Here is a 13,077-nt window from a genome sequence, read left to right as displayed (position 1 = left end):
TAATATCAATAGTTATGCTTCATGTATTGGATATTAAAAACATCTTTATTATTCACACAATTTTTTTGTAGTAACCTTAAACTTTCATAATTATTCTTTATAAAAAGGTTATAAAATATTTATCTTACCAGCTTGGTCGATGATCTTGTCAACCTGTCCCTCCATTCCCTTGCCGACGTTCATGATTAATGTTGTTGTGTGGTTTTGTCGAAAGAACTGTCAAATTTGTCAGATCTCTGAATTTGCATCAGAGACTTTGCTTACTTATAGGCATCAGTGTTCGCATTCTGCACACACCCCACAAGCATGAGAAACACGCCCTCTAAACTCGTACAAGAGGATTCTTTCGCTTTATTTCTTTTGTCTCGGTCTCTGTTTACATCTCTTCTTAAACAAATAAACACATTATTCATAACAATCCCTAATAACAAAATAAGCCATTCAACTTCGACATTATTAACTCCCTTCGGCAGTGTTATATGTTGTTAGAGCATGACGTTGAAAACTTTGTAATGGGTCAAAACAAGTACATCTGGAGTACAGGAAATACAAGCTTTTGCTGTTGGGGAATTATTATTGGTTTAAACAATACAGCCTTATGTGACTCATAAAAGAGGCAGTGCAACGATTCAGGAGACAAAACAATGCAGACAATCCTTGATGTTGGATCCAGTGCATGTTTTTTTTTCATTTTTACAATTTTCTACAGATATATTCTGTTTAGGAAACCATATTTTTCTTCTTTTTTTAGTGTAATGTGTTGCTTTGCAATTTTATAGATCCCAAATTAAATTCGATGCAAAACAGCAGAATCCTCCAGTGTATCTGCACGTACATGCCCAAAAGCATACCAACGCCCTAAAACCTAAAAGTTCCTCTTCCTGCTATGATAGCTTTTACTTTTCACTAGATTGAAGTCTGCTTGGCAGTGAGTTTTTGGATGTGGCTCACAGTCATTGCAACAATTTATTCCCAAGGGGCCTCACTTATAAACATGCGTACGCACAGATTTGATCTTAAAGGGCTGCAATCCCAGAAAATGCACTTTTAAATGTTTATCTACCAGAAATTGAGTCGCAGGGTATGTCCAGAAACACCCTGTAATTATACAAATTGTAATCTCCTTTCAAGCACTACAGTGACACAAACAGGCTGTTGGGGATCCCCTAACCATCTGATGTCACAATGTTTACGCCTGCCCATGACCGCTCAATGACTCCGCCTTATGAGCGCTAAGGTCGATTTACAGGCAAGAGCGGATGTAGCCACTAGCCAGCGACAAAAATGTCTAAGAAACAACAAATGTGTGCTGTTGTTGGATGTAAAATGGAACATAAAAGTAGGCCGGGAGGAGACCTTTCCTATGAGCCCGGGTTCGTTCCACTGCGACCTCCCGGGCCAAAGTTATACCGATCAAAAGTCCCGGCCGGGACGATGAGGACTTCGCGTTCGGGAAGAATTTACTTTTTTCGGATCGACAAACCAACATTCACGAGTCTGTATCTCCGGTCCAGAAAGACTTAGAGAAATGAGTAAGGACTCATTGGAAATGTCTCCGCCGGGGAATATGAACGAGGCTGACCTGCAGTCGATGCGACCCCTAGGTCAGGAGCTAGAGCTCCCGTTAGCCAGAAAGGTTGAAAAATCTAAACTTTGGGACCCGGTGTTCTGTCAGTATAGCACGGGTTTCGCCCCTAAAAAAAGATTCTCAAGAGTGGATGAGTATCAGCTGTTTGCCATCAAGCTTCATCTCCAGAAGAAGTACGAATTACACATCTTTTTTAAATCGCCTTTATTAAATAATGTGTTAAGCATGTATAAGCAGCTGTTGTTTACATGTTTGCGGGTACACCTAAAACTTTTCATCGGTCCTAAGATAGGTGTTATGTCGTAATGTTAGTGGTAAATCACAACTCGCCCATCGGTTCAGAAGACTTGTGACCAAAATCATTTCTATAAAGCTTATTCTTTAAAATGAAAGAAAGTTATAGCAGTGTCTTTATGAGTGAGTTCAACGTTTTCTCTTATGTCTTAAGTGACAGAGTGCGCATTTGTATGACAACCTGGTTGCTGATCTCTGAAGGACTCTGAATGCATGTTTTTGCCTATTTTGTTTTTATGTGTGCTAGTAATATGCATACACATGATTAATCATCAATGGCCAACATTTCATACAGCTTATGTTGTTCTATCTATGTTTTTGTCTTCTCCATTTAATTCATATTTATGAACAAGGCATTAAGGTGATTTTTATTGCAGTTAGTGTATGGGTTTGGTTGGATAGGGCATTACAGGATTAATTGCGCTTTCCGCCATATTGCTTGTCTTGATGTCATCCAAAGCACACGTGTAAGCGCTCTAGATCATATTCTGCATATGGGGGGGCAGAAGATCATTTGCATTTAAAGAGAGATTTTAAAAATGGCGTGTTTTCCATTGCAGCCACAAATAGCCATGTTCAACATATTGAAATGAAAGATATGTGGTGTATTTTTAGCTCAGACATTCTGGGGATACCACTGACTATTTTTACATTGCAGAATACACCTGGATTTGCGGCCCTTTAAAGTGTGTGTGTATGCAAAAATCCACTGCAACGTTCATATTTACAGAAACGGTCTTTGACGTGGAAAAAGTGCTTGCCGCTGTAAGAGTCGGAGCAGATGTACACTTTTGCTTGTCCGAGTGCTTCATGTTGCCGCTTGAACAGGATTTGGAAGTCATGTTTAACGGTGCTTGTTTGTGCCAATGATATTACAAGGCAGAGATCCGATACTGTACTGCTACACAAAATTTCACGATTATTACGATTTATAGATTTCACATATTTAAGAGAGTTCTGTGACACGTACGCACTTTGAAATGATCATAAAAATAAAATGAAGGATTATCTATGGAGCATTTTATAAATGATGCCCAAGGTGTTTAGCAGGGCCAGTCATGTTCTCCCATACAATGTTCGGGTAAACATTTAATCATGGATCTCACTTTACTGGAACAGTGGGTTGCATGCATGTGTAGTGACTGTTTGTCAAAGACATCTGTATGACTGATTTAGCACCTGTTAATAGGTGTAGCTAAAATAGCCAAACCTGTTAAACAAAGAGGGTGTCCACATACTCTAATGTGTGTGTTTTAATGATAAATAAGCACAGCTGACTTAAAATAAAAGACAACATATGTGCAAAGATAACCATCTGGTTTAATATCTTGACATTTGCAAGTATTTCCTGTTAAATTGTTTAGGAGTGTTTTTATTGCTATGTTTGATTCGTGAGAATTTCTGGAATGGGTGTTTCCCCAATAGGTTCACAGAGGGTGATGTGCTTGAGGAGCAGTTTAAATTAACGTGTTTAGCTTGACATTTGTTTGACGTGTCTGAGTTTAAATGACAAACTTGAAGAACTAGGTCGTAAAATTCTCTTTTACCTTTCATACGTTTGTTATATCAACCACCATATATACAAGTTTGACTATAGCTTATAATCAATAAATGTGTTTCGAAATAACTGCAGTCTGCACCAGACAGCAAAAATAGAAAAAATTGAGGGGCACCGCACGAATGGTGGTCCAAAAACATGGGAATTTTATTAAACAATTTTAAATGTTTTTATTACATTGGTATGCTTCAGCAAACTTTCATGACAAACTCAGATGTTGACTCGAAAAAGTCTAATGCGCAAGTTATTAAGGAAGATATTTGAAATAGTGTCAGTAACCAAACCGATCTCATCCCTCATTTACTGCTATAGTAGGGAAAATAAGTACCATGGGAGTCAATGGGGAATGAATCTGTTTGGTTAGTGACATTCTTTCAAATATCTTTGTGTTCATCAAGATAAAGACATTTACCAAGGTTTCGAACAACCTGAGTGTGAGAAAACATTTTTTTTTCGAGTGAACTATCCCATTGAAATTTTGATGTGGTTTAAACATGTTTTATCTTGTTATTATAATGTACCTGCATGTTCTAGCTGCTTTCTAGGGGATGCTAGCATTATGCTTAGCTTTGTTTTTACTGAACATTTTTGTTTGATAAAAAAACATTGATGCATACATAGCTTCAGTGCTACATTGGTAGTTCATAATACTTTTCTAACACAACAAAGTTTTTAAAGGTTCAGTAGGCTACTGCTTAAAATCAAATTTGACACAGCTACGTACATTTCAACAAAACTCTTTATTTCACATGTACAGTTTATAAAATCAGCTTGTCTGCTTTGATGCCAACTTAAAACATATGTGGGACGTGTGTGTATGTGTGTGTGTGTGTGTCAGTCAGATAGAGAGATAAAGAGAAAGAGAGCAAGAGAGGCTTTAGAAAGAAGAGTGTTTGTGTGTGTGTTTGTGTGAATATAGGAGCGCTAATAAGGCAACATGCAGTCAGAGCTCTTGTGGCTTCAAAATAAAAACAAACTACAATGTTTGATAGCTTTGTCCTAGTACCTTCAACAGATACAAGCCTTGGGATGAATTTAAACACACTATTGAATGACGAATGAGGATGGCCAAGATGACAAGTGGGAGGGGCTAAAGACTTGATGAAGATGATGCTCGTCTTAAGCAAGGATCTACACTTCTTAGCATTTCCTCAATAAAACATTGCGCCTAACATCAGCACAGCACAGTGCTCCAGAACGACAAACTGCAGTGGTACTATACTAAATTTATGGTTGCACACCGACTTCGCATGCATTGCAACAAAATCAGGACAAAACAGAGATGCGTGTGTTTGAGCGTTTGATCTCTTTCCACTTATTGGGCTTGACTAATTTCTTCCTCTCGTAGCACCTGGAGGCTCCAATGACCCACTCAACAGATACAACAGGTCTCTAAATCTCTCATAATCCCAATCCCCTGCGACCGAATCTCAAGTGTGAAAGACAAGCTAATGAAAAGAAGCAAATCTAGCACTGCTACATCAATACAGATAATCGTTTTTTTTTGTATACAGTATGCGCTCACATTTTGTGAATAAACATATTTATTCTTAGAATACTCTAACAAATCACACAGTAGGTCTATTGGTCAAGCACACAAGTAAATCTATACCTTCACACATACAGAACTAAAGGAATGTAATGTATCTCTTAATGTACACACTTGTCATCACTGTGTACATTGCAGCATTTTCAATACGAAATAAATATAAACATGGCCGTGATCTCACAGATCCAGACGCACATTGCTACATGCCCTGATGAAATGAGATGTATTGCTTTTCTTACATTACTGGTCATGCGGTTATCTTATTTTTTTTTCAACAATGCTCCTTAAAGACCATGTCAACCTCTGACATAAGCCTCTGAGCTTCACATTTCCATATTTTGTGAAAGGGGTGAGAGTGTATGTTTGTTCAGTAGATGTGGCATGGGCCGGAGGAATGGGGGAATAACACATGGACAGCATGACGACACCACAGACGAACAGCTGGCCAAGAGGGGAAGCGTCACACATCTAAAGGCTACGGGGCTCGGGGATAGTCTTTGTCAATTCTGGTTTTCCATACAGTCACAAAAAAATATCGGTCACATCTGGGGTCGGAGACTGGAGCAGAAACTCAGAGGTGGGAGGTCAGAGGGAAGAGAGGGTAGCATTTCCACCATCACATCTCTGGACTAATAACCCTGTTTAAAAAAAGACAAAATATTCAGAGTCGTTATCGGTATTTTGATATTCATAACTGCATATGTCACTTACTGATATCATGTTAAAATAGCAGCTACCCCAACATTTTTATATGCACAAAATGGCTTAAAGAATACACAGAGCCGTTGTAATAATCTTACTGTAACATTTATGAAGCATTTTCCCCTTTAAATGTAATTTCCCCATTAAATGTGTTCAGACGCTTTCATCTCACCTCTCCACCATCTCCTCCTTCCATACCCCCATAGTCACCCTGTAAAACACAGAGACAGTTAGATCCAGAATACTTTTGTCTTCTACTTTAGATATTAATATTTTCAGCAGTGGATCTCAATAGCACCCAATGCTTTGTCATGTGTTAAACGTGTGCATAATAAATGCCATCCATTCGCACATGCACGAATGCAGCGCCGCCACGGACCGCTGACACAATCCTGTTTACTGCAGTGACAGTCTCTGCAGAGGCCGAGAAGAGCAGCGACGGCCCTAGAGCTCCTGTGGAAGGTGAGCGCTGATGGCAAGCACGTCCTCTTCTGTCTGTCTTTCTCTCTCTCTCTCTCTCTCTCTCTCCCTCGCTCTGTCTCTCTGCAGTATAGCTGTACAAGGCTTTTCTGCTGAATCACTGGCAGCAACAAGCACAGGTCTCATTCTTATACTTTCAGTTATCACCCTTCCAGTTTATAAAGCCATTTACAATCTAACTTATTTCTGTGATGTGTTTTAGAGTGAACCATGTGCAATGTAAAAAAACAAAGGCTTGATGTTATCCATCAGAATCAGTTGTGACAGGAAGCCATAAAACAGTTGTCATTACATTACAGGCATTAGTCATTACAGAGGTGGAATTATAGAATTTTTGTAAAAAAAAAAATTAGCTGGAATAACATATACAAGCAAATTTTGCCCAATAAGACCTTGAACAAATCGCTGATGTCCTTCTGAAACCTCCTTATTTTGCGATTTTTCTTTTTTGCCATTAGTTTTTGAGGTTTTGGAAGAACAGCAGCGATATGAAGTAAAGGCACATTTGGATTTTGTTGACTTTAAAGAGTGACTTCTCTTTTGGAAGATATCTGTATTTAATCAAAGTTTATTTTCTTAAAAAAGAGGTAGAATCCTGTACAGTATGGTCATTTATTATTACTGTTGAAAAAATCATGCATTTTTTGTTTGGGAGAAAACCCCTTGCTCCTAAGCCAACACTCCTGCATGCATAACTGTTTAAAGATACATAAAGGTTAGTATAAAGACTATTAAAAGAAGCAACGTTTAAATTATGTTATTATATTAGAATAGGAGAAACAGAAATCGGGGAAATCATGCATGATTTATTGAGAAGCAGCAAGCTATTGCCATCAATAGGTTTGTATTAGTGCAATAAAAACAGTTATTATTGCATTGCGTATACATGTCGACCGTCATGACAGATTTGATTCACAAGATGAATCAGGATGCTTTTTTGTTGCCATTTACTAAAGATCATTACAGGTCTCCCTTTCAGTGCAATGGCGCTTGTCTCCCACTGACTATAGGAAATCAATAACACTAGACATGTGATGTGAATTCAATGAATCAATGTACTCAATCTCATTTTGAGACCAGCAGAACATTAAATGAAAGGGAGCTGTTAGATGGATGGTTGCATACATTCGTCCCATCCATGTGGAATGTCATACAGGGGTCAGCTAAAGGAATAGGTTAATGCTTAGTTTCAAATGCAGCATGGACTCCATAGCACCCAACCCCATTTAATAAGCACCTCATATAAAGCCTCATCCTGGCAACCGCACATTTGTGCACACACAGGAAAAACAGACAAAACATGTTAGACATAAAATACATCATTCATACAGAGAAAGTGCTACACTTATAGATTAACCAGATACTACATATCTATTGTGTTCCTAGGCTAGACTTAGATCTTTAAGATAGGCATAAGTTCTTTAAATCTCTATACTGCAGTTCAATAGAACATATACTGTGTGTGTATATATATGCTATATTACTATCACATACACGTGAATTCTGTATGCTTGCAAAATGTCTGTTTTAGAGGGAAAAGAGTGACATCTACAGGCGGTGATGGAGCACTCACCGGGTTGACCGTGCCAGTGGATGCACCCACATTCTCCAGTCCCTCTACTGTTTGCTGTCCCAGTTCATTAGTGCTGCCCACCGCTGTCTCACCCACAATGTTCGCCTGGTCGGTGGTCTTATGGGACACTGAAAGAATCAATGTAACAGAGAGGGAGAAGAAAAGAGCTCACTGTCCTTTTCAAAATGTTCTCTATTTCTAGCAAATGGGACATATTTTATGTTTCTCACCTGTGTTTACGCCTGACACCACCCCCTCCATCGTCTTGTTGCCTGCAACACAACATTTTTAAACAATTAAAACAAAAATGTGGAACTTACAAGCGTATCCATAACCTATCCTTATAAATGAGCAATTCTAAGGCATTTGCTTTGAAGGATCTAGACATGGGACATCTCACATTCAGAATACTCAGATAAGTAGGGTTCACACATTCTTTTTTAATATCAATGCTGAATTTGGCCAATGTGTGTGTACATATGAAGAGCTCAATTGCAAAAAGCAGATAAAAGATCATTTAAAATAATGAATTGTATTGTTATCGTCATCATGTTTTATTGTGTTTAGTTATGTTAGTTAGCTGTTTTTTAAGCTATGATAACTCCTTCAAAACAACCTTAATGCATTGGTATTATTTAAATTACTTGAAAATATTTGTGGTGTTTTGGGGTTATTTTAGGGGCAATAGCAATCTAATCTCACAATGCAGACCTGCATACATGTCTCTCTTGTTTTGCAGGTCATACATACACTGTTAAAAAAGTAAATATGTATTTCTAGGACCACAAGGTATCAAATTAATCATAAAACACATTTTAACAGAAAATGATATTTAAGTCTTTAAAGCAAAGTTCACCAAAGCTAAAATCATTCCTGTTGAAACCAAATAAAAAACATAGATGAAACGTTTACACTTAATTGAAATGAGACGTTTTCTCACCAATGGACTGAATACATTTATTAACTGAATATAAATAACAATTAAATAAAAATGAATTGACAAAAGGACATTTTTTTTACAAAATTAATTGAAATACATAAAAATACAAAAACTAATATAAAACTATACTAACTCTGCTTCAAACTATTTAAGAGCTTACATTTCTGTCTGATTTCTTCTTTTGTTATTATTCACACATGTGGGTCTGACATTTAATAATTCAACCCACAGACCATTTCAGTTCAATTTCTAGCCTGTGTATATAAATATATATTTAAACTGTTTATTCTTTCTTCATACCATCTTACTTTGACAGAAATGTAAAAGAAACTGTGTACTCTGACAAAATGCTTTGTTTAGCAAGCAACTTAAATATTGATATAAATCACAAATAGATGATTAATGATATTTTGTTATTCAATATTTTGCGAATGCTTCTTAAAAGAATTAAACATTTTCCTGTCCTCAACCCTTAAAAAATATTAATTGTCAATGAACAAAAATATGATTTTAAAAAGCATACTTTTGGAAAGCTTGAATAGCAGTGTTAACAGATAACATTCTCCAGGTATTACAGACCACCCTCAAGAATACTGCGTAAATCTTAAATCTTAAGATTTAATCTTAAAAAGTCATGTCCACCCATCTCCTGTAAGCTTTCTGCATTACCTACTGCTATAATTAAAATCTATGTTATATGTAAATATATACAGCATATGTTTTTTAAAACAAAATCAGTGTGTGTAACATTATGCACTCTGTGTTGAAGAGATCTGGACTGCGTCATATGCCATCCCGAACATGATGCATGTCCCACCGTTTCCCGACAAACACGTCACATAGACCAAAGGCTATTCATGGCACATTATTACCAACAGTAGCTTCAAATGTAGCTTTTTCCCAGATCTTGCAACAGGATAAAATGTAATCTGCATTTGCAACAATCACTCTGAGAACGGTTTCACGCCCTAGTGCACATAATTCCTTATAAGCAATCTGCAGCCCCCTGACACGACACACTACAATGAGAGCAGGACTGTGACCTCAGAACAGATGCCCTTGATGGAGGAGGAGTTCAAAAGATTGCATCACACCGCACTGCATTCTGGGCCCACATCAGAGGATCTGAGAGTTGATTGGATTAGATCATTTGACTACTGAAGTGACGAAAAATTACACTGGGGGAGATTGTACGAATTTTCTAGAACTTCCTATTCTGGTGTAGGACCACATATAATGTGTAGATCATTTTTAAAAGCGACGACAGTGCTTTATATAGCCATGTTCTCGTTGTTTGTATTTCTTGCTTTCACCATCTGTTCATTTCTGAGCATGTATGACATAACACGGCATTGCATATCTCTCTCTCTGAGTGGTGCAGGGGGATGGTGAGGGTTAGTCATCAGATACGACTCACAGCCGGGCAAATCCTGCTGCATCGGCACACGCACGCACGCACACGCATGGAAACGGGGGTGCGGAGAGGGAGGGAGTAAATGCTGCAGTGCTCAGCTGATACCTCTATATGCCCCCCCAACTTTCTCTCTTTCACATATGAATAATACTACAGGCAAACTGGTGTGCATGCACAATGCATTTTGAAGCATTTTAATGCAATATTGATAATAGTTATTGTTTTAAGTAATAATAATAGTTACAACTCAATAATGAGCATTCTGTTATTTTTAGCACTAATCCTGGCACTGAATTTGGTAACCTCCTCCCGAACATCGTCTGCAGCTCTTTTTCTCTTCGTTTCACCACACCCCGGCTTTCTCTCCACGCACCATCTTCGAGGCATCTTTTTTAACCATCTGTGTAACCTAAATACACAGCTGCATCCATCCACGCTCACATTAGACTATAATGCAACCTCGGACACCCTCCTACCCCCCCCCCCACACGCACATCCTAATGGGATGCAGCCTCATCCATCATATACGTATTAAATCCACAGGGAATAATCGCAGAGACCTTCACTGGATGAGATTATTATTACCATTGTCTCCGCTACATTGTTTATCCTGAAATCCCAGCACAGACCACTTTTAGAGCCCCTCCTTCTCGCTTCCTCCGAACGTCCGCACTTACCTACATACATGACACCTTCTTTGGTCCTAAGAGCTGCTTCTTCAACCCCAGCTTTGGTCTTCTCTGCAGCGGCAACCACTCCTTCTTTGGCCATGGAGAATCCCTTCATGAAAACATCCATCCTGGATGCTGGGCGAGTAGACGATGCTCTGTAGATAGACGGGGCCTGGCTGGGTTTGCAGAGGGTGAGATTGTTTGTCGGTGTGCTGAAAGCTTCAGATGATACGAGAGGAAAACTGGTTCTCTGCTGGGACAGACGGATGCACACACGCTTGATGGAGAGAGAGAGAGAGAAGCGAGCAGGCGCAGGAGAACGAGATGCAGAGAGACAGAACCTGCTGGATGCTGCAGTGTATTTAAGTCGTTCTGCGGCTACAGCCCCCCCGCACACATTCTCTCTCTTTCACAGCCACGTCGAGGAGACTGATTACATATTTATTACGCTGTAGGGAATTAAACCAGATGCTCTTTACAATGTGATGACCATTTTACATTGAGAAGGTGTGTTTTCTACTCGAATCACTATGGTGTGCCTTCATGGAATTTGAATATTGAGAGGGGCACAAGAACACTTGTGTTTCTGCTATAAAGATTTTTTTAATTAAACATAAATTATATTTTTATGCTCATCACACAACCATTAACACAGTGAACTGTGTATATTTAACACACGCAATTATTCAACATATCATAATTGTGTTAAAGTAATCATTATCAATTAAAAAAACGTTGAATAACGGGAAGATAAATATAAAGCCAATAAAAAAGCTGAATCATTCCTTACTTCCCATGCTAAAAATATGTATTGTCAACAGAATGTCACAGATCAGCAAGATTTCTCTAATGCAACGTGATTGGCTGAGGATGGTCAACACCAACCCACCCGGTGACTGATGATTGGTTAGAAGCAGCAGACGATGAGTGACAAAAGAAAAAGAGCCCGCGAGGAGAGATGTTATCACTGATGAGATGAGACCGGGGTTTTGCATCACATGCTCATCTGTTCCTATGAGGGAATAAGCAATTTATAGGCTATTAAAACATCCATCAGATGAACACATCAGCTGCAACAAATGGTTAATATTTAAAAGATTTATTCATCCATGAAACAACAAAATATACAAACTTTCTTGCACAGTGGTGGTCTATTTATTTGAAAAGCTGTACTGAATGAGGTTTTGCCAGTTTATTTTCTAGAACATTTGTGGTGCAGTAAAGTACTAGCATATTTCGAAATATAATTAAATATAAATGTAGCAATATTTCTTTTCTGGTGCAAAGCTGCATTTAAAAAATTATACCTCATCAGGATGTTTGGATTAGGTTAAAGGGAGAGTTCAACCAAAAATGAACTTTTCGTCATCATTTACCCTCTCGTCATTTTAAACCTGTATGACTTTATTTCTTCTGCAGAACACAAAAGAAGATATTTTGAAGACCGTGGTAACTGAACAACAGCAGTTACCATCGACTTGCATTGGTTTTGTGCCTTTACAATAGAAGTGAATGGGTAGAAGTGAATACCAGGCAGACCACAGTTTAGTTTAGTTTTTTTGGTGATCAACATTTTTTTTTGTTCAAAATACAACGAAAACAGTCACAAAACCAACAACAACAACAACAACAAAAACAAAAAAGGAAGAGAAGAAAAAAAAAATAACAACATTATAAAACAAAAGACAAAATCAATCAAAAGATAAAATAAATAAGAAAACATCCAGACAGAAAAGTGGGCAACAGACCTGCTTCCTGATTTGTAATGGATTATAATTTATTCACATATTCTAGTATATCGGACCAAAAGTTGTGCCAGGCATCAATAGTAACAGGTTTAGCCTTATTAAGACGTGCTGTTGTATATTCAAAGGACACTATATTTATAAGATTATGAATCCAATATGTTTTTTACACATAGTTGGTGTGAACCAGTTCTGTATTATTGCTTTTTTAGCAGATGTGAAACCAGCAAACAGCATTTTCTTTTTTATCAGACCTACGTCCAGATCAGAGTCATCACTAAGAAGACATAAACTTGGATTTGCATCCTAGTCAATATGTAATAGAGAGGATAAAGTAGAATTAGCAAAGGTCCACAATTTAGTGTTTTTAGTTGCTGTTTTTCCTATTTTCACATTAATTAGACTTATTGAATGCTAACACTTTTAAAAATAAAGGTGCTTCACGGTGCCATAGAAAAACTTTTTTGTCTAAATGGTTCTTTAAAACCCTACAACGCCCAAAGAACCTTTCTTTTAAACAAAAGGTTCTTTGTGAGCAATAGGTGAGACGGCTTTAATTAAAT

At 37.9% G+C, this 13,077-nt stretch overlaps 1 protein-coding gene across 2 annotated transcripts; it reads right to left on the bottom strand.

Moving 5' to 3' along the window:
- Positions 1–4,161: 4,161 nt before the first annotated feature.
- On the bottom strand, positions 4,162–11,146 carry sncgb (synuclein, gamma b (breast cancer-specific protein 1)). 2 transcript variants are annotated; one of them, XM_056772130.1, is made up of 6 exons: positions 10,776–11,146; positions 7,975–8,016; positions 7,745–7,872; positions 7,409–7,426; positions 5,864–5,902; positions 4,162–5,627 (listed from the first exon to the last, which is right to left on the bottom strand). In XM_056772130.1, the coding sequence occupies exons 1-6, from the start codon at positions 10,894–10,896 to the stop codon at positions 5,619–5,621; spliced, it is 357 nt and encodes a 118-aa protein (XP_056628108.1). In that variant the 5' UTR covers positions 10,897–11,146; the 3' UTR covers positions 4,162–5,618. The 2 variants fall into 2 exon arrangements, with proteins under 2 accessions (XP_056628108.1, XP_056628109.1); XM_056772131.1 differs by lacking the exon at positions 7,409–7,426 and having other exon boundaries at positions 10,776–11,143.
- Positions 11,147–13,077: the final 1,931 nt, after the last annotated feature.

This window comes from Triplophysa dalaica, chromosome 17 (genome assembly GCF_015846415.1).
Source record: "Triplophysa dalaica isolate WHDGS20190420 chromosome 17, ASM1584641v1, whole genome shotgun sequence".
Lineage (NCBI taxonomy): Eukaryota > Metazoa > Chordata > Actinopteri > Cypriniformes > Nemacheilidae > Triplophysa > Triplophysa dalaica.
The sequence above is the reverse complement of the archived record's forward strand: the minus strand, read 5'-3'. Positions and strand labels throughout refer to the sequence as shown.

Excerpts from the sequence above, each read along its gene's own strand:
- sncgb (XM_056772130.1), bottom strand. The coding sequence starts at position 10,896 with ATGGATGTTTTCATGAAGGGATTCTCCATGGCCAAAGAAGGAGTGGTT. Across the intron at positions 8,017-10,775 it reads AGAAGGTGTCATGTATGTAG|GCAACAAGACGATGGAGGGG; the intron begins GTAAGTGCGGAC and ends GTTGTGTTGCAG. Across the intron at positions 7,873-7,974 it reads GGTGTCAGGCGTAAACACAG|TGTCCCATAAGACCACCGAC; the intron begins GTGAGAAACATA and ends TGATTCTTTCAG.